The sequence below is a fragment of the Anguilla anguilla genome, chromosome 3 (assembly GCF_013347855.1).
Source record: "Anguilla anguilla isolate fAngAng1 chromosome 3, fAngAng1.pri, whole genome shotgun sequence".
NCBI lineage: Eukaryota > Metazoa > Chordata > Actinopteri > Anguilliformes > Anguillidae > Anguilla > Anguilla anguilla.
In genome coordinates this window covers 32,656,777-32,678,931 of record NC_049203.1, presented here as the reverse complement: position 1 = coordinate 32,678,931, position 22,155 = coordinate 32,656,777, and the positions used below count along the sequence as shown (strand labels likewise).

Genomic DNA, 22,155 nt, shown 5'->3' with positions numbered 1-22,155 from the left:
ATAACAGTGGACCTACATTTCGTACACTATTAGGAGGCCTACCTTTGATTTCGCCAATTGATACGACAGACAAAAACGCATGAATTCTGTGAATACTGCGGTCTGGGTTTTTCTGGATGTGTTATACTTGGGCTATAGTCCCAAACCGCAATATTGTTCCACAAATGAATAGCTTTCTGGGGACAATGGATTCTTTCCCACAAATAAATATAAGCGTTGGGAATGTGTTCGCATTTGTAGGGAAATTTAGCTGATATAAATTGCTCATGAATGTTTAAGGTACGTTTTGTTTATACGTTCTGTTTGGGTATGTTCACCACTCCTTAAAAATTTGCTAGAAAAGCGCAGTTAAACCATCGACCCAAAACAAGAGCCCTTTTGAATGCCTCAGTTTTACAGATCTACATTCCACCCCCCCCCCCCCCCCGCCGCCCCCTTACAAAACACACACACACCCCCGACAAGCCTCCGCAGCCCTTTTCTTGCAGCACTTTTCTTGCAGCACCTGCTTCTTGCACAATTATTCACTTAACACACACCACGCTCTGCTATTCAGCCATGGAAACAGGATTTCTTTTTTGAAGTCATGTAAGTGGAAAAACGAGCTCATAGCGGCTAAATGAAAATCAAAAGAAACAAGCACTAGACTGTTAGTTGTGGGAATTACAATGCCATCCAAATCAATGACAGTATAAACTATTCTGTGTTGGTGAAAGAGGTTTCAGTAAAGGTAACAGTCGCCATATTAAGATTGTGATACAAAAATAAAAAGTCACATATATATATAAAAATATAAAAAATATTGGGATTCACTGTATAGCTACATTCGATTTTAGGCTACCCAAGATTTAACGATAAATCAAACAAAAAATGTGCATTACAATGAAAATGGACACATCAACGCCTGCGTATGAACACGATATCCTGAGATAACCAAACAAATCACAGCACAAATACATTGACAAGACGCAAGATCCTTATAAATGACGATGACACTTAGGATATAGCCATTTAAAATCATAATTTTACTGTATCCGAACTTTACACACTATATACAAAGAATTTAATAATACAAAGAAATAAATTAACTTAAACATTATAAAACTAAACTTTGCCATGTAGAACGCTAAACACATTAAACTTAACACATTCATATTCATAAAGTAGAATTCTGTTTCACAACGCATTGAGTAAACAGCCACAAAGACAAACAAAAAAGCTAAATATACCCTATAGTCATATATGTTTATATACAGCAGCCTGTAAATTGCACGTCCGTGTTGCAGTGACATACGATATTGGCATCACTAGTTTTTCCAAAATTTCCTTTTAAAAGTACAGCGCATAATTTTCTTCGAAGATATTACATGTTGAGTAATCTACCGGGGACTGGCTGCTGTAATTCAACTTCCGTTAAGAGCTCTTGCCAAATGGAATACTGAAGAGCACATGCCTTCCGCTCTTTGTATTTTCTTTGTTTATTCTTTTATTACTAGAAAACCACACGTTGAATTGTGTAAACATACAAAATTTTAGGACACCGAAATAATTTAAATAATATAAATCGAACACATAAAACAACTACAGTTTGTAACCAATACGCAGATATACATTTGTGCAGGTGCGCACGTGCGCACGTGCGTGTGAGACCGCATTCAAATTTCAACACAAAATTTTAGAAGTTGTTGCATCTCAATGCATTTGCGTAAATCTACATGTATAAGATGAACATTGCCTAATTTTAGCCTATTTCATAATTATTATAATTTTTTGCATTTTTAACAGTGAAGTCTAACCTAGAACAACCAAAACACATTCTGAAGTCCGCACATTCTCTCGCTGACTTGTTACAATTTCCTATACTTTCTTAAACACAAGAGGTCACAGAAATGGGGAACAGCAGCTTAAATGACCTTAATTTCATTATTTTTCCTTCGGTTTCTTCCTGTCTTAGACACAAAAAGACATTATTCCTGCCCTCCAGTGCAGACGGTTGCTGCTCAGTCTCTCTGCTTCCAGGCTGTTCTCTGAGCGTTCAGTCCGAGTGAGAAGGCCGATACGTCAGCTGTCAGCTTTGGGAATATGCTCCGCATTACATCTGTGCTTGGCTACAACGGGCCGGGCTACAGGGCCGCATTGTGTAGCTGGTCCATGATCCCCTGATTGGGACCATCCACGACTGGGAGGGGGCGGGGTTAACTTTTTCTGTTCACATGAGTTGCGGCTGCTGCATAGCTTCTTGGTGCGCTGTCGGGTACCATGAGGTGTAACTGGGGATGTATGAGCCCGGAGTGCCCGCTGACGTTTTAACCGTGGATGAAGTGTTCCAAACTGGTGCAACAGAGGGCGAGCCGCTGGACAGTCCGCGTCCATTGGCTAGTGCGCCTGTGTCAATTGTGCCTCCGCCTTGTTTCATCAATTTTTTGAACTTGGATCGTTTGTTCTGAAACCAAATCTTTACCTGAAAAAAGACAGATGTCAACACATTAATAGTTCTATCTGAACTTAGCCCAGACCAATGGACTGGTTAGAAAAAATATTTATTTTAGTGTGTTTATAATACTAATAATACTACTACTACTAATAATAATAATAATAATAATAATAATAATAATAATAATAATAATAACAATGCCTATTATTATTATTATTATTAGTAGTAGTAGTAGTAGTAGTAGTAGTAGTAGTGGTGGTGGTGGTAGTAGTAATATTTAAACCAGGAAAAATAAAGAGCGCCTGTGGCTAAGTCAACTTTGAAAGGCTATATACATTTCCGGTTCTAAATTTTAAAAAGTTGGGATATCATCATTTAACAATGTAATTCGAGTTCGGACATTTTGTTGTGCAGGTATAGAAGCTACTTAACACCTTTTGTGACAAACGAACAGTTAAAGAAATTGTGCTGGGAAATGTGTCAGCCGACCCGTCATTTTTATACCAACCGTTAATAAACTATCAAATAATTGTAGACAACGTGTTTTCAAAATGATTTTGTTAAAAACAACCTTTGCTCAAATCAACTGCTTAGCCTACTAATAAAATAAAAGGTTGACTAACCCTCAACACAAATCAAAAATAGCCCACTGGGTAAAAATAATTAGCAAAATTGATCTATGCACTATTAAATTTCTCACAATATTAGCAAAAACACGCAACGTTTAAAATGTAACAGTATAAACGGAACTTGCCTGTGTTTGTGTAAGTCCCAGAGAAGCGGCGAGTTCGGCTCTCTCCGGCAGCGCCAGGTATTGTGTTTGCTGAAACCGTCTGTTTAGAGCCTGTAGCTGCAAACTTGAATATATAGTCCTGGGTTTACGAATCTTTTTCCCTTTCCCATTAAAGCGGACCTCGCCCCCTTCCACAACTGTGTTTTTCTCTGTCTCTGGTGCTGCTGGAGATAGAAAATAAAAAACTCAAGAGAATGTTTCACAGACGCTACTGCAAAGCAGTGAACATTACAGAACAAGTTTCACGAGCTGTAGTTTCGGTATAATTACCCTTAATTGCATACATTGTTTATAGCATTACGCAATAAATAATTACCAAGACTAATACGCAAACATCTGGGCTGACTCAAACCAATGTTTGCTCTGCAAGCAAAGCGGCAAGGGTCCCACAGCTCGAGTTTTGTAAAGTCAATGATCTACGGTAATAAAGGACGAAGTTCTTACCTGTGTCTTCTAACCGTGTCTGCGTAAGTGTGGAGCTGCTTTGATAGGACTGTACGGTAGTGATATAAGGACTTGAGGAATGGCTACCGACCGAGTTCACATATGGGTAACCCAGAGATCTAGGGAAGGATGAAGCTGTACTATACGAGCTGTCGTGCTGAGATTGACCAGCAGAATGTAAACAGTGCATGGAGTAGTGTCCATGAGACATCGAGGAAGGCGAAATTTGTTGACTTGGTGGCCCGAATTCCATGAAAACGGTCTTTCCTGAGACTGGGCTATTAAGACTTTCTGGCATTGTAGTCATTGTCATCTCTTCTGGCTGATCCCTTCTCTTCCTTTTGGTTTCTTCTATGATCTCAGTGAAGGATGGATCCCAATTTAAGCTGATCTGATTTTTTCACTTTCCATTCATAAGAAAATGTAGTTTGTCTCTGTGAAAAGTCTAAGCATGATGCTGTGGATCTAGACAAACTCGCCTCAAAGGTTTGAATCGGGGATTCATGAATATTCATCAAAGACGGTCGCTGATTGGTCCACTCGTACCAAAAGAGGCTCCGATTTGTGATTCTAGGGTTGGATCCGAAGGACCTAGGGAACTCAAGAACAACAGCAATGCTGAGACCCAGGGTCTGAGATTTCCTAAGGCAATAGTGGCAAACGCCGGGGACGAGTAGCCTACAGGGCAACAAGTGAATGGGAATTACAGTAAAACTATATTCAATGTTACGTGAAGATACTATATTTACAAACATTTATGACGTATCCTATCAACATGTAGCCATCAAATTGAGTCGTATACTGGATGTTGTTGGCATGTCAATATCCAACGTCCTTTACTTTTCGGTTTCGTTTTCTAAAGGAACAATTTTATTTTCAACAAATTATATACGTTATATATTATAATTCAATAAAATGTACAGAACTATTGTGCGGTAATGGTAAATGGCCAAGCTATATATTCACACATAGGCTAATTACTACCACAGTACAAATGACCACACGTTACATGTGATATAAAATGCAGACATGATCTACTATTAATGTATTGTATTTTTGGATAAACCGAATTTTATGTAAATGTTTTCATACTGAGACATCACCAACGATCGGCAGAAGATATACCTCAAAATAGTGTAGCCTATTATTATTATTATTATTATTATTATTATTATTATTATGCTATTACTGTTATTGTTGTTGTTATTATTATTATTAGCAACACAATTATATAGGCTAAAGCGTATTTATAAATATCTGTGCTGTCTTTTCGATACTCGTAGAATCATCAAAACGGTTAATTTTAGTCGTTTTTGCCTTTCTTTTCCCCGTAACGTTTTCCCCCCAACGTAGTCGATGAGCATATTGTATCTAACAAAATTAACTTTTTCCCGCCAAAAAAGACGAGGAAATGATCAACCTTACACACGGACCCCCCAGCAAACGGATAATTAAATGATAATAATATGCATGATTTGAAAAATAATTACTGCGTTTTAAATGTGCAGTTTAGGAATGGCAGCGCTTAGATGACAACAAAACAACACATCAGGATATTAAGAATGGAGATAAAAATACCGACCAATTATTAATTGTTAACTGGGTATCTTGGTTTGAGAGAGCTAACACGTGCAGAAGGATAACTTACTGAATCATTTTGATTAAATGCTGGTCTCAAGAGCCTTGATCTGCAGCTGAAGACAGTCATATTAACATAACACTGATGCTTAATATTCATTCGCATAATTAGTCATATACTTAACACAGCTACATGCTGTTTTCATTCACCATTAAGCACCTCGAGGACATGGACCTGGATTGAACTGTAGGTTTATGGCATATTTCAGTGTGTAGGCTACAAGACAATTAAATGGCACACGTCAACAATCCCGCGAATAAAGCGGATGATATGAAATAAGAAACCTATTAAAATCTGGATTCGGTCTAAAAGCACATGGGAACTAATTGAAACACTATTTAACAGTGATGGCCCATATACTGTTGACAAGTTCCCCCAATTGAGGTTTAAAATGTAGGCCCAGGCTACATTTAAACAGACTTTCCAATACCTTTGTCTTCTTCACTGTGTCGCCAGTAACGTTGCTACAGTAGGCTAGTCCACTGAACAATCGTAATTATTGTCTAATGGTAATAAATGACATGGTGTACTGATATCCATACGACTGGGCAATTCAAGGCCTAAATCGTGGTACAGTAGGCTGACTGTATCTAGGGCAAATATCACAGTGAATCGTATGGCACTGGCACTTAACAAGGAATCTGGAGAACATATTGATCAGTCGTTATCAATGAATCAATGATCTATACGTTGATTGTAAAACCTTCTCCCCTTGATAGTGCACATGAAACGATCAAGGAGTCAACCATTTTTACACAAATGACAACCGGGGTCAAATATTTATTTCTGTTATATGTCCACCTACTATACAACGTTTCATATACAACGCATTAGGCCAACAGCAAAGCTCATTCACATAACAAAAGATCAAAATTATACTAGCCTATTTGAAACAAATGCGCTAATTTGACAGGCACATCGACTATTCCGCATTTTAAAACATTTTGTCAAGTCTGAGCACCAAGCAACAACTAAATCCGGGTCGAACGAAGTGACGGGAGTAATAAAATGGCTTTGTTCTACTTATATGCTATGTACTATATCAATTTTTAAAATCTGAAAATAGATTTTCCCAGTAACATTATGACAAAGTAACAAATTATATTTAGTTGCCAATAATGATGTAGAAAATGGGCAAGAAACACGGCATAGATATGACATAAATCATGTCCCCTAAATGACATAACCTTACAGTAATTTGCACTACAGACGTCTTGTTACCACAGCAGTTGGTAAATCATTCAGTCCTAATAAAATTATTCCATGATAATCTTATGATGCCAACAGACGTAGAGAAATAACGTTATACTAATAGTGGATAATCTTATTTTCTCAATAAAATCTTAAATGTAATTTCCATTGTAAAACGACGTCACGGTTAAAACATAGGTGACTTCATGAATTTATGAACTTGAGATAATTTCAAAATAGGGTACACTATTTTATAATCCTTGCGAAGAAGGTAAAACTCCGTATCAAAACTTCACAAAAATACACGGATAACGAAAGCGAATAGCCAAGAATTATAACTATAGTAAATATTAAATGTAAATATTTCCCATATTTTAAAAGTAAAAATATATATTTCACGAAGTAAAAAAATTGCGATATGAAACATGAAAATTAACTAGAATATGTGTCGGATTAGTTATCAAACGCTTACAATTGTCATATCACTAAAAACAAACACCTATAACTTTGACAATGTCTAGATTTTGTTTGGACAGTAAGGATAAAATGCACCCATTTTAAAAAGGCACACTTTAAAGGATCAATTTTTAAAATGAGGAAAAACACCGGACAATCTGTAAGGAAAAAAAAAAGATCATACCATTTCTCCTCACCATCCCTTGGCGCGAATGAAGGTGAAGCCGCGCGCGTCCTGAGTTTCATTTTATTTTCCTGAGCCTCTTTCTCACTCCGTCTATAGCAGAGACACTTTCACAGCCACTCGTCTGTTGCACTGGCTGCTCAAACTCCCCATGAATAACAAATTAAAGGCAGTTAAATTCCGTCACTATGATTATCAACCTAATTACATAATTGAACTCGAAGGCGCAGAACAAGCAACTTTTTATGTGTTTGGGAAAATGCTAGTTATGACAGCATGGTGTACGATATCCATTCAGGCAATATTGAGGCAGCAGATCTCAGTATTAGCAGAGTTATATACAAAAACAAGGTAATACATTAATGTTACTCTTGACCTTGCTTTTAAAATGGTCCAATTTCAAGCGATTTATATCGTTCGAGGTGAACGAGGGATGGTTGGTCAATGGATCCCTTATTAACAGCGAAATAATAATAGTAGCAATATGAGTAATAACTATTGTCATTACACTGCTCCGAAAAATTATTATTGTAAGCAAAAGATGGGGGCGATGTGACGCCTGTCCCATCATTATTTACTACCTGATTATGCAAGCTAAAACTGAGATTGTAAGGTGGACACATGTGCTTCCTAGGCAGTTACAAGCTTGTTGCCAGTGTTCATTCCTTTTCATTACAAGAGTATAGCTCTGTCATATAAAACCGTATATTAAGTACGTACATTTGTTTATGTCTATTCAGTTATGATACATTATGAATGCATACATGATTTGACAGAAACTAAACAAATAATGCGACATATCTTCTAAAAAAAGTTCACATATTTGAAAACACATATATAACATTAAAATGTACAAATATATACCTGCTTTTTTTGTTTTAACATTTCACATATTAGAATGTTCATAGTTTTGGACTTCATCATAGCATGGACTTCCGCAAACAACTGTTGGTGGAAACTTTAAAGTGTCAGGGATCAGGCAATCCTTTGTACAAAAACTTAAAACATTTGACTGAAAGGATAAAATGGGAATGACCCATTTCTTAATGAGTGAACTGAGTGAACAAATGCTCCAATTCACAGATGAACAGTGATGCAACTGAGACAATATCTGTTGCGATATGGGCCGAACAATATGAATCAAACATCAAAATGCAAGCAATGGACAGTAAGACAATAGCTTTTATTCATGCTCAAAAGTTGGCACTTTATTGAAATAATGTTATTCCTTTAGATCACTGATTTACAAAACAATGCAGCGGTTCATCGCTATCTCTTAGATTTGCATCTCAGACACAACATTCCATCCTGATGGTCAGTCCTCATCAGAATGCTTGGTCAGAATTTCCACACCATCCGATGTGATCACAACCGTGTGCTCAAACTGGGCTGATCTGAAAACAGAGCCATACACATAAGCATCACATTTGGGGAAATGGGTTGTCCTGATTTGGCAGGTTTTATCTCAGGGTGCGTTTTAACACCTGCTGCAGTTTTCCTGGGTTCCACCAGTTGAAACATTGATTGTGTGGTGTGGTAAAAAAAAAGGCTATTGTGTGTCACAATCACACAATTACTACTGTAAGGCGGGCTTAGTGTCAGACCATTAATGAGAAATTATTTTTAAACTGACAAACAGCTGCAAAACTTGAATTTACCCCCCAAATTAATGAGATATTATTAATCTCAAGTTTTAATCTTTCTCTCAGCAATGCATCTCCTCTGATGTCTCACAGTATGCAGTTTTGTACTATCAAAAGAAAGTTAAGAAATACTAACAAATGGTTTTTTTATTGTATTGCAGGTGACACAGCATACAGTATATGCAATACACCTGTGTAAGCTCTGAGGAAAAAGAAAGTAAACTCGGTTCACGAAACATGCTACTGATACATTCTTCAAATTAGAAAGCTCTGGTATATTCATCTAGGAGAAACAATCTGGGGAAACCAAAATTTTAGTTCAGCAAGTGTTAGAAAATCTAGAAGGGCAAGTGAACATTCCTTGCTTTCATTAAGAGACGGAATTAAAAACAGTATGTGTACAAAAACATCCAGCAGTATGAGCTAATTTCATATTGACCCATAACATTTTGGTGTGCTGGAACAGAGCTCCAATCAGTGGTGTTAGACAGAGCAGTGGGGCCGGCTAGGATCAGTCACACAGATGGAAGACAAAGTGCAGACTCGCAGTGGGAGAGCGGAGCAGCCCCTGAGCAAGACCACTGCTGAGATCACCACCATTCGGGAGCATGCCAGACCTTCAGCATGGATTGAGCCTAGTCTTTAATGAAATATCTAAAACAAAAAAGGAGAGCATCTCTAAATGCAGCAGGCTTTAGGCGAGCTCCGCTTCTCTATTGTACAATTAAATTACAGTGTACTGAAATCCCTGGCTGGGGCAGTTAAGTGCTTTGTAGAGCAGCACTCTAAGCTGTATGGATTTTTTCACCAGCTGAATGGCCTTTAGTACAGTAGGTGAACTAGTTCCTGCTGAATAGCTGAAGATGCTCAACGCAAGTCCCTTGTGAAGAGAGCTTTACTCAGTGTGGGCAATTGCTTTTTTCCATGAACTCTGTATCACTTAACCATTGAAAGACAGATTCAGAGTCACTTAGACTCACACAAGCTCATATGCTTAAACAACAGAAGCTCATATGTAAAAGATGTATTTAAAAAAGCAAGGAGCTTTTTTTAGGCAGATTTGACTAAACTTATCAAAACACTTCTTCTTAATTTGTTTATGGGGGAAAAAAGAAAGACATTTTGAATTTTCAATTGAATGGAAATTTTCTGAAGGGCTGACAGAAAGGAAGCAAGCCTACCTCTTATCATCCACAGAAACTGCAGTCCATTTGTCCTTCAGGATTTTAAATTCAGACAATCCCTCCATTAAGATTGGTTCTGTGATCACAGCAAATTCAGTGAGGACAAGCAAGAATGCAACAAAAAATGTAAGGTTTTAGAGATGAATAAAATGAAAACATATATACATCTCACTTCAGTTCCCAAACAGGTTTATCACACTTAAGATATACAGTAAGTCATTCAGGCCATTATTTATTCATACCAGTCTAAAGAAAACAGGAAAATATACAAATCTCCATGCCAGGGTACAACTGCTAAAATATTATAAAATAAGTATTAACAATATTTTTAAGATTGAACACAGAGCCAAACAATTTCTATTAACATCAGAATGGAAATAGAAACAAGCAGATGTGGCTAACAAGCCTAATATTCCTAACATTATTCCCCCACAAATATAAAAACTCATTATAATCCTTTTGAATTACATTCAATTAAATGTGCACTTGGTATTACAAGTACAAAATTTGAAGGTGATGTTCAAATCTGGACATGACAGGGAAATCATTTTTTGCATTATGTGAATGAAACGATGAACGCTGTTCATTTTTGAAACACAGAAACTATTTTGTTGCTGCAGTCCACTACAGACTGAGGGGGGAGAAGCTCTGAGTCTCCATGCGGTTCCCCTAAGTGCTCTTCCTTTGAGTTGTTTAACTTCTGGACAGAGGTCTTCCATGTCTCTTGTGCCTCTGTGGCTTGCTCATAGGGAATATTATAGTTTTTGGCCTCAGTGTGTCACCCCTATTTTGTTGGATAGAATGGATTACCTGAACAATATATGGACTTCCTGACTAAGCACCATCACTCCCCAAGCCTGAGAATACTGAACAAATTCACCATATATCAGAATACAGGAGTTCAAATGTTATGTTCGCATTATAGCTTTAATATGCTATTAGATTAGCTATAATTTTCCAACAGTTGCAAACATGTTTCCATTTTATTATGACTTTGGTGTTCATCTTAGGCATTACCTTGCAATCATTTTTACTGTTGGCAATTGTGTCACCAAGAGCACTTTGCTAAATAAAATTTGATTATTTAATGATATGCAATAGGTCAGCTTATCAGGGTTGACCATGGCAATGAAGGGACAGAAAATGTCCGTCAGCTCAATGGATTTTCAATCTACAATAAATCATACAATTACATTTCTTTCTGATTTTCCATTAATGATACTTGGAAAAAATATATAATTTTGAGATGTGTTATAGAAAAAAAGAAGTGAGAAGACAAGAAGAAAAATGTGTTACTGACCTATTGTGAAAGCCATCCCTTCCTCCATAAGCATGTCATTGTCGTTGGCTATTGGAAAAGCATTAACAAAAAATGTAAACATGAATTAATTATGACAAGAATAGATCATGGTCTTAGAATCCTGCCTGGCAATGTATTCAAAACCTCATTCAATAATACAAAAAATCTGAATTAATAAAACTTATTTACCAAAACAAACCAAAAAAACAAAAATTTAAATCATAATAAAAAATTTGATTCATGGAACACAGAATGAGTTTTCCAATTCCTACACAGAGCCTGCCAATCAATTTGTTTTACTTCACAATTAATTGAGTGCAAATGCAAACTTTTTTGCTTCTTGGAAGCCTCCACTCATAAGCCTTGTCTGCTGGGAAGGGATAGAAACAAAGTGTGGAGCAGGACAGGGTCAGGAGATTTGGTGGGTCACCCTCCCTGAGCTGGACCGGCTCCTCCTGGACGTGCTCCTGTGAGTTCCTGTGAGCCCCTTTGAGCTAGTCTGGATTTTGGCTCTGAGACAGACTAAGTAGTTAGTGGGCCATCTGTCTGAGGTGCTCCCTATTGGGACACAAGGAGTTGCCCCAATCAAGAGGGAAGTATCTGAAATAGGCAGCACTGGCTTTCAGCTCAGGGAAGCATTTCTCAAATAGCAATAAAACATATACATGCTGACGCTACTTGTTTATTTTTCTGCCAGTAAGCAACATGTTCCCATTTCAAACAGCTAAATGTAACTTTGCTCACATAGCAACAAAGAAAGCTTTGACTAAACTTCTGCAAATTAAACCATCATTATTGATTTACTCACAATAGCTGTGAAATGGCAATGAAAAAAAAAGGTTTTCAGATGTGATTTTAAATGAAGTTAAAAAAAGGACATGAGGCTATAGGCCTCTCCTGATACAATGAGCTGAGAAGTTGATGAAGCGCTTGAAGCATTGAATTAAATAAAAATATTGTTGGGAGAAAAAATAATATTTAAATAAAATTTTCATTGAGAGTTAAGTCTTAAAGAGCAGAACTCAAAGCATATCTTACCATGATGCCATATCTCTGGGTGACCATGGAAATAGGACCCAATCCCATGTCCAATAAAATATGGACACACCTGGAACCCGTAGGAGTCTGCCATTTGGCTATGAGAAGAGAAAGAAGATTAATAAAAATCAATTATTTGAGGAAAAGTTAAATTGTGGTTAAATCTTGTGGTTCTGCAAATATGTTTTGTGATTCTACAATATATATTTTTTATTTTTTTAATAAAGGATTTTGTAAGATTATATTTTTGTAAAAATTGTTGTTTCTAAATCCTTGCAAAGTTTAACAGCGTGTATCTGTCTGCTAACTGTGATACTTGGAAAGTCGCGAAAAACCCTGTTCAATGTGTACAGTCCCAAATAATATAGTACAGAATTTAAACATACACAATGAACACACAATTAAAATACTGCTTCCCAGACTAAAGACACCAGTAGAAATGTCTATATTAAAAAATACATCTCTTAAAATAGATTATGCATTTCCCAGTACAAAAGATCTGCAAAATCCTTTATAGGTAGTGGATACTTTTGAAGTCAAAGTGTCTGTTGCGTATTTCATTAAGCAATAAAGAAACGACAGCGCTAGGGGTTTCCAAAATTTGAATAAAATTGTGGCGGTTTCCTATGCATACAATGAGACATCTTCTTGCAGTGTCGCACATTTGTAGTGCTAGTTCTGAGAGGATTAAACAAAATTGTACCGTTGCAATTTTGAAGAAATCAAGCACACTTAATTATCTCCAGACCCTGCTGTTATATCCACTGTGAACACCTGCACTTCTGTTGCCCATTTAGTGACCTCTCAGTTCCTGCACTATCAGATTGAACTTCCTGTTGGATTAGGAGGGGATGGATGTCAAGGGAGCCTGATGGGACATCCCATGATTCCCCACAGTAACCATGACCATTATTAGTCACTCCCCTCTAGCCATATTTTACACTTATTCTGCGTCTTTCCAAAACCATTACCACCGTTATTGACAGTGGCTGGCGGCATTTTACAATCATTCTAAGCATCAGCATATTCTCTAAATATTATGAACAAAAATTATGATGAACAGTGAGCTCAGTCTTCAATGACTAGAAGAATGTCTACTATCATAGATGGCAGCAAAAGGGTCTTCTAGGCCTCTAATCTGTATGAAACATACTGTTGAACATTTGATCTCCCATAATAGCAGAGAAATATGATCCTCTTTAGCCAAAGTCCACACTCAGCGAGAGCAGCACTGTTGTAAAGCACTGGTCGGCATAATAAAATATACACCAGTGTCAACCAAACAAGTTTCCCCATTATAACAGTAGCAGAGTACTGGCTAAGGCTGAAAGCCTATCACGTGCCAAAGACTGGCCCGAACATATCCAATTACTGGGGAATTAAGCATCACAGAAAAGGTATAGCTGCCATAAACAGCCATTACTTCAGGTGGCAACAATTATTGATAACTGATACCAGTTGCAAATTTACATTCTCAATTTTGTTTTTCATGTTGTAGCTATTTGCTATCATTTTAAGAGATCTGGACATTAAACCAACAAACTCAGCAGGGAATATATCCACATAAATAATTTCCAAAAAAACAGGACAAAAAGACAATGAAACAGTGGCACTCTGGTGATTTTAAACAGCTGGATTTAGGAACAGGAACGGCTGTAATGTAGAGGAGGGGGAAAATGTAACAACTATACAAACTGTGCATTTGGTTTTCTCTGTTGCCTCATAAAATAATGAATGATTACCAGCTGTAAACATCTGGGTGAATTAAGTCCCTGATAAATTCACAGATTTACCAATTAAACACTTTTGCAGGGTAGTGAAGGCTGCTGGGAGCTCAGCTGTCTCCAAGCCCTTTGGCATCGCGCCCCTTTTTAGTTTTTGTTAAGAGTTAAGTGGCCAACAAAGACAGAAAGGGGGTCAGCACTCAGCCGACACCTGAATGTGCTCTCCTTTTTGTGTTCCCCCTTGATCCCCACCGTCCGAGCCTGTCATTAGTCTTAATGATGGAAAATTGTCATGTTGATACAAGTCTTTTTCTCTCTCTCTCTCTCTCTTCCTCTTTCTTTTTTCTGTATAAGTAGAAGGTGGAAGCTCCATTTATTATAAAGTTCTTTGTGACTAAAAGCTGTGGACAGTGCATTTGCACTGGGGGGGTTGAAGAGAAAAGGGGTCTTGATGCTCTTTCCATAGTGGGGATAATTATTCCAACTGTGGCCTTAATGGTCCGCTCCATTCCCGCCGCATCTCATCCACGCGCCGAGCCCTCGGCGGAGCCCCAGTGTCAGGGAATATGAAAACCCCTATAATGAAACCATTTTTTTCTGATGGAAAAAGGGACACTGGAGCTGTGCTCGCTACAAAGAAGGCTCAATTATATGCGTAATTGTGATAATTTTCCTTCCATTCATGGGTTTTTCTGAAAGGAGGTGGAGGGGCACAGAGACTCAGAAAAGGGGAATTACATGGACAATACAAAGTGCTAAACAGTAACAAAAAAAAAAAACGAGATGTGTACTGGTGTACTGCTATGAATAAATATGTTAATACAGGTCATATACACAGCCTCCTTTGCATGCACGCATGCATGCACATACACGTGCAGACACAGACACACACACACACACAGAGTATAGTATAGACACACACTTCACAGCAGAGATAAATGACCATGAGAACAACAAAAAAGTGATAAAAACATAGGCAGCTGCCTGGAAATTAAGCCCTTTTTCCTCCTTCCTATTGATGAGTTGGTCTCCTGCATATGCGCCCCAGTAGTTAGTGATCATTTGTTGTTCTGAGGCAGGAAAAGGATAATTACCTCTCTGAGCAATTCTGAAGGGACTGACATGCCCTTTAGACTTTGCTATGAACACTGTGGCTTCATAGAATGCTCAGAGAATCATTCAGAGCTCCCTCGCCTTTGTATTGTAGAACAGATTTTGTTAGAGGGAACATAAGAATGCCAGCAGTCTAGAGTACATTAAACCCACGGGTGTTCACAAATATGAGACACTACTGTCTATCAACTCTTTCCATTTGCACACAACTGCAACTGCATTAAAATTTCAATTCCATTATGCTGGCAGACAGGGGAGACAGTGAGATATGCATTACTTTTTTTGTTTCACAGTAGGTGTCAGATTCAACGTTTCCTCCCCCATAGAAAAGAAAGATGTGACTCGCATTTTGAGAGGAGGAGCTAGCCTATAATTTCAATCTTTGAAGGAAAAAAAACTGTACATGTTCATCATTCCACACACATGGCTGCAAAGATGTATGACCTCCCTGTGTCGATTCCAATTCGTGCCATCAGAAGAAGAAAAAAAAACGTAGCAGATCGACAGCGCATGTGAATCGGTTTTGAGGTGAAAGCTGATTGACGCCTCTCTGTCCCTTGTAAAAAGAGAGAAAGAGAATCATTTTTAATCAAAACCACTTCCATCGATGCAATGATCCTTAAATGTGACCTGAGGGCAAGAGCACTGTCAAGACAAGTGGGGAATTATCCGGCGAGAGGGGTCTCTTCTTTGTGAACTTTTAGCACATCGTTTCCACAGCTCTGTAAAAGATAAACTGCAACCTGTTTTCAAGCCCAAGCCTCACAGACTCCTGAGTAATGATCATGCCACTGCACCAAGTGTTTAATAGTATTTCATTTATTATAGCTTCTGATCCATTTACTCCTGGTCGTTGTCTGCTTTGTGAACATTGCAACTCTCACTTTCTATCTTTCACTAGCTCTCTCTCTCACTCACTCACTCACTCTACCCCCTCCCTCCTCCCCACCACCAACCCTGTCACCACAAAACTGCAATTTGTTCTGACAAACCTTAAACTGTTCCCACATGTATAGCTGCTGACCCCTCAGGACCTGTAATCTCAGAGAAATCTTTCCAGGGAACACGCGCAGACATTATAGCACCAGTGGATAAAATACTCATATCAAGCTGAAAAGATGAGGCTCTGTCACCAACCGTGTCATCAGCTTGGCACCGAACCCCCCTCCCAATAGGCCACGTCCCATTTTGCAGCAAGCACATTGCTTGTCCAACCTTTTGTACCCTGTGGTATACCTGATCGTATTCCCTATGACGCAGAGAGGAGCACCAGGCCTGCAGGCGACGATGGCCTCATCCCGACACCTTCTTGCTGCCTCCACCAGCCTCCTGCCGCGCTCATCCACTTTGCCAATGAGGAACGTCTCTGAGGTGTCACCATGGTAACCCTCCAAGTATACCTACGGGAGGACAGGAGGGGACTGTTGGTCACAGCGTGTTTTGCCAGAGGTGAAATGAAACCAACAGAGTTTCCCCTCAAAGTAATGAACCAGTACAGATCTAACTTATCTACAGCAGCAATCATGTATAATTAAAAAGTCTCTTTAAACAGTAGTACAAACCAGACGTTGAGTAAGAATAGTTGGCTTTCTTACAGTCACCATAGCACCTTAGTCTTGAAAACTGTTACAGTCAAGATTCTAGTTACACAATGCTACTTGTAATTATAAGCCATACCCTAATTGCAAGTGCTGAATAGTGTATATTCATATGTATTATATTTCTGTACATCTTTATTTATAAACCCAATTTTTCTTTTCTGTAAATTTTCTCCAATCTGAATTGCATGTGCTGCTGGCACAGTCAGATTGGAGGCACCTGAGTGAGTAGAGGAGGTTGCTGGTGTCCAATGGGGCAGGGCTAAACCCACCCTTTCCAGGGTATGATACAGCCAAATATGCAACACTTTGTGGATCTGCAAGCCAAAGTAAACACAAAAACAGCCTGGATCTAATGATCTAATCTAATGACCATGGGGTGCATTCATAGACTGAAACCTGGCATCTTTACATGATGATACACCCAACAGCCAGTAGCATCCTACAGTTCCCATGCTACTCTGACAGCTACAATATACATTTCCCCACAATTATTTAAAATAACAAATATAGTATAGAAAGTTTAAAAAAATATATTAGTCATATAATTCAGCTCTATCATATAACTAAAATCACTGATTTGTAAAATCCTGAACAAAAGGTTAATACAAATAAACCTTTTCAGAACTGTAAGCATACAAAAAAAGTGTTCATAGCTGATGTTAAGGGCAAAAGCATTTAAATATATTCAGGGAACACACCCCTCCTCACCTCCTCTATACCCTTAAACATCCTTAATGTGGAATAGGGAGGGGCCCTGTTGGAAAAATGGGCTGTGATGTGTGCAGATGTCCCGTGAGGCAGGTAAGAGGTTCCCCTCTTCTTGCCTACACAGACTGCCCTCCAGACCCATAATGCCTCATTCCTCATCCACATTCCACAATGTCTCTGGGGAGCCTAGATTGGCCATCATGTCTGGCTGTATCATGTGGATCAAGCTCTCAGAGAGGAGCACACTTCAGCACCATCGCTGACACTGTGACAATGAATCGAAGAGAAACGTACTTACAGTTCACTCCCTGCTGCTCAGTGTCCATTACTCAAAAAAACAAGCAACCTCACCACCAGTAAGGGGTTAAGGTAGCTGCAGCTATCTCAGAGGATGGCGCGGCCATTGTGAGTTTTTTAATGAACGTGGCCAAATGTGTCACTGCCTCGACGGAGTGACACATACAGGGCTGAGGCTGTCAATGGAGCCCCTAATGACAGAGTAAGATAATGACAGACCCTAGTCGGAATCAGCAGGAAGAGGAAGATCAATCTGTAGCGAGGGAGAGAGGGAGGGATGGGGTGGCGGAGGGGGGAGAAATGATGGGCTCCCGCTCATCTGTTTTCCCCATCTTAGCTCATCTTGCACATAACCCGTGCATCAACCTCAGCTGGCCTGCGCTGGCGGAGAGGTGGCTCTGCGTCGAGCGCACTGCGGATCAATAATCATTACACCCTGCCTGTGGCCTGATGTATGTTGGGGACACTGGCGGACATTTCATCGAGGCCTATGCATTGATCTCAGCCTCCACGTCCAGCCTTGGCTCAAAGCCAGCAGGAGCGAGTGCAGGACTGAAAGGTGGGAGGAGGGCGAGGGAGGAGAGGAAAGCCAGAATAAAAGGTCCATTCGGCTCTGGAGTAAACAGCACATCTGTCTGAATGTTTTGCTTTCCAATCTACTCATTTTCTCTGGACATCTGCAAGTGAAACAGTGGATGAAAGCTTTGTTTTTTTTTGTTTTTTAATTGTGTGTGCTTGTTTGTGCATCTGCATGTTAACATGCATCATGTGCTTGTGAGAAAGAAATACTCACTGTGACATCAATGTTGATAATATCTCCTTCTTGAAGAGGCCGACTGAAAATCCAGCACAATGAAAAATTGAAACATTCAGAGGGGAAAAAACAACAAAAAACTTTAGTGAGAAGGAGTTTCTGAGGAAACCCACTAAAGGCAAACACATAGGGAACAAGCGGACAACATAAAATTAGCAGTAATTTGGGTTAATTTCTCCTTAACTGTCCTGCGGGAAGCAGAGTTTTTATCTTCAGATCAGTCTGTGCACCAAGTGTAATCAAATAAAATATAATGGGTGCCAGAGATGTAAAAGAAAAAAACTAGTTAATCACATCACTAAGACCAGGAAATGGCATGGTATATTCCTGGCTATTTAATAGTACATAAAACTGAAATAGCTCTTTGTGAATTTAAATCGTGATGTAAATAACATTATAAAAACACTACACTACTTTCCCTACGACTGCATAATGGATGATATATATTTCTTTAGAATCCCTGGCATGTAACCAGTCATGGCAAAACACATTGTTTTCTATGGAAGCACGTTTTTTTTTGTAAATTAATTATGTTAGAAAGTTATTCTGTATGGTATCCAAATGAAATAATAAATAAAACGATTTATTTAGTCTAAATGAAATAATAAATATGCCCTTATGAAATAAATAATGATATGAATGAATTCAGCTATATATATATATATATATATATATATATGCATATATAATTAATCAATACATTATTAATTATTCAATAATTCAGTGATACTCAACTCATTATTAATATATATTATTTAATCATATGAGTTTCCACCATAGCATTGTTACATTTCATTTCATTTCAGTTTCGGTTTTATTGCAAAATGGCTTTTTAAATGGCATATTTCCAAGTAGCACTTTTTTCCCTTTCTCATTTCATGTCGAACACTTTTCATTTCATAATGACACTTTTATTTCATGGTGTCGTCATCATTCAGTCAACACCAGAGTGCAGAGATCAGACAAGATTATTGGAGGCTCACACATTCTGGCCAAAGCAACTGCGCTCAGAATACTGATCATTAGATAGCCTGATTTCTTTTTTAGTTGAAGTCTCATCCGGGCAAGTGTGTGACTTGATGGCATAGCTGAAAGTGAGAAGGCTATTTCTAGAGGCCAGCCATTTGGAAGGTAGGCTATGCCCTGGGGTGGATTTATGTACGTGCCTTCCTGGGCTTTTGCCCAAGGGACCCGGCTGCTAGAGGGCCCAGAATATATTGAGGGAATATATTACTCTCAGAGTTAATTAATATTACTCTCAGAGTTTTTCATGTAAGCAAAGCCCCTTAACATTATCACAAAGTTGATTGAGGGGTGAGCAGCTGTCTGCCTGATGTGTGTATGTGTTTGTGTGCTTGTGTGCCAATTGTTTTTTTATAAAACTGTGTCCACAGATTTGAAACATCGGCATGATTATTTTGAGGGGCTTAGTTTCCGGAAGCGAAAACTCCATTCATTTTTAACCTTGACAGTTTAATGTGAAGCACCGTTTGGGCATTTCCCAACCTTGAAAGGTTATGAAACTGTTCTGGTTGAATCACCACCTCAAAAAATTATCAATAGCTTTGAAAAAAATGTGGTTTGTTGAAAAAAGGCAAAGGTACAAGACTGTGTACATAACAAATTTAGAAGATACTTAAACTACCAGTCCCGAAGAGCATTGCATTAGGAGTCATCCAATCACAGAACCCAATTTTCTTTTGGTCTGCCATTTTGTCAAGGTAAATTTAGTTAGACCAAACAACAAGGATGCTACCAAGATTTATTCGATGCCACAGCCGCTGGCCATATGCTCTGGTAGAGGGTTTGAAATTAACATTTCATTCTCTGTACTTTTGGACAGATCACTAATGAATGGTATGTCACAGAAATTTCATTTTGGTGTGTAATCATATCTAAAGGATGTAGGTTATTTTTTTGTGAATGTAGTCTCCGGTCTCTACCTTGACACTCGAAGAATATTCATAGTATTCATAGATCTGTAGCACATAGATTTAGTCCAGAGGTCCTCAATCTTATCCAGAAAGGGCCAGTGTGGGGTAGACTTTTGTTCCAACCAAGCAGTTACACACCTGATTCTACTAATCAAGATCCTTTGCAAAGACTCTAGTGGTTGATTAATAGAATCAGGTGTGTAACTGCTTGGTTGGAACAAAAGCCTGCACCCACACCGGCCCTTTCTGGATAAGATTGAGGACCCCTGATTTAGTCATTTAAACCAGTGGTTCTCAAACTCGGTTCTGGGGGACCCCTGTGTATGCTGGTTTTCATTCCAACCACAACAGCAGTCCCAGAATTTTAACAAGCTGTTAATTTTTCTCAATTAGGTGCTTTTCATGTTTTAGAGCTGGGGTTCCAGAAAGGGTGGGTGCACACACCTGATTCTACTAATCAATCACTAGAGTCATTGCCAAGCACTTTGATTAGTAGAATCAGGATCAGGTGTGTGCACCCACACTGGCCCTTTTTGGATAAGACTGGGGACCCCAGCTCTAAAACATGAAAAGCACCTAATTAAGAAAAATTAACAGCTTGTTAAATTCTGGGATTGCTGTTGAGGTTGGAATGAAAACCAGCATACACAGGTGTCCCCCATGACCGAGTTTGAGAACCACTGTTTAAACGACCCTGAAACGCTGGTTTTGTTAAAGGTACACAATGCAGGTTTTTTGCAGTCCATCTAAACTCTGTATTTCTCTCCTCTTCCATGCTCAGCCCTATCCACACATCCGTTGAGGATGCACCCTCGAGTGCTACAAGCAAAATGTCAAGCGAAGAGGTGAGGTGGTCAGAGATATTGAAAATCACATTTTTAGCAAAATGAATGATTCCATAAAAATGATAACAGTAATTAAGCAGTGTGATCACGATGAGTGCACCCCTTAACGTGTAAGAACATTGTATGGTACTCTGTAGTGCAGCTATTTTGTGTGTTTCCTCATTCGGTATTTAGTTATTCTGAACATTTAGTTAGAACTGGGATGTAAACAAAATCATGTGGAATAAGTAACATTAGCCAGCCATAGGTACATTATTGCTAGCTAATACACTTGTAAAGTGAATTACTTTTTCAAATAGAACATAATTGTCATTGTTCGGTGTTTCTGTTTCTCCTTTTTGTGCCGCCAGATGGCAGCACTTCAGTTTTGTATTCCTGTTTGTTCCCTCATTGGTTTCCCCTGTGTTAATTGTATTATTGTTTTTTATTATTCAATCATTGTTTCTGTTCATGTCTCGTTATCCCACCCCTCTCTTGTTTGATTATGTATTGAGTTCACCTGTGTCTGGTTTATTTAAGTCCTTTGTTTCCCTGACTCAGGGGCTGGTTCCTTGTGTTTCTGATTGTGTGTTTCTGCCAGAGTATCTGTATGTTTCTGCTTGCTGTTCTGCCCTGCCCGAGTTTGGCTCTGCATGTTTTTGGTTTATTTGAAGTTCTGCTTTTTGTTCTGAAGTTTTTGTATTTTTCAGACTTGCCCTGCGTGGCCTCGTTTTTGGTTTCCTGGTTTTGTTACTTGTATGAAAGTAAACTCTTCGTTTGAATTTTCCTTTTGACGTCTCCTGAGTTTTTTCCCCCACTCTGCGTTTGGGTCCT

General features: G+C 38.7%; 2 protein-coding genes and 1 long non-coding RNA gene across 6 annotated transcripts in view; 1 reads left to right on the top strand and 2 right to left on the bottom strand.

Moving 5' to 3' along the window:
- LOC118223069 overlaps positions 1-22,155 on the top strand; it is a 69,008-nt gene that overhangs the window by 3,857 nt on the left and 42,996 nt on the right. For both annotated transcript variants that reach the window (XR_004764391.1, XR_004764390.1), the window contains exon 2: positions 21,279-21,342. This is a non-coding gene — a long non-coding RNA (uncharacterized LOC118223069). The remainder of the gene's footprint in view (positions 1-21,278; positions 21,343-22,155) is intronic.
- dlx1a (distal-less homeobox 1a) lies at positions 1,005-7,135 on the bottom strand. Of its 2 annotated transcripts, none has more exons than XM_035409182.1 (3): positions 3,672-7,135; positions 3,189-3,391; positions 1,005-2,461 (listed from the first exon to the last, which is right to left on the bottom strand). In XM_035409182.1, the coding sequence occupies exons 1-3, from the start codon at positions 3,982-3,984 to the stop codon at positions 2,210-2,212; spliced, it is 768 nt and encodes a 255-aa protein (XP_035265073.1). In that variant the 5' UTR covers positions 3,985-7,135; the 3' UTR covers positions 1,005-2,209. The 2 variants fall into 2 exon arrangements, with proteins under 2 accessions (XP_035265073.1, XP_035265074.1); XM_035409183.1 differs by having other exon boundaries at positions 3,189-3,388.
- Positions 8,304-22,155, bottom strand: part of metap1d (methionyl aminopeptidase type 1D (mitochondrial)) — an 80,312-nt gene continuing 66,460 nt past the window's right edge. Inside the window, exons 5-10 of one of the 2 annotated variants that reach the window (XM_035409180.1) lie at positions 18,543-18,585; positions 16,380-16,543; positions 12,307-12,404; positions 11,269-11,316; positions 9,966-10,044; positions 8,304-8,535 (exon numbers count right to left, since the gene is read on the bottom strand). In XM_035409180.1, coding sequence (XP_035265071.1) covers positions 8,457-8,535; positions 9,966-10,044; positions 11,269-11,316; positions 12,307-12,404; positions 16,380-16,543; positions 18,543-18,585 — 511 coding nt within the window. In that variant the 3' untranslated portion in view covers positions 8,304-8,456. The other variant, XM_035409181.1, reaches the window with a different exon arrangement.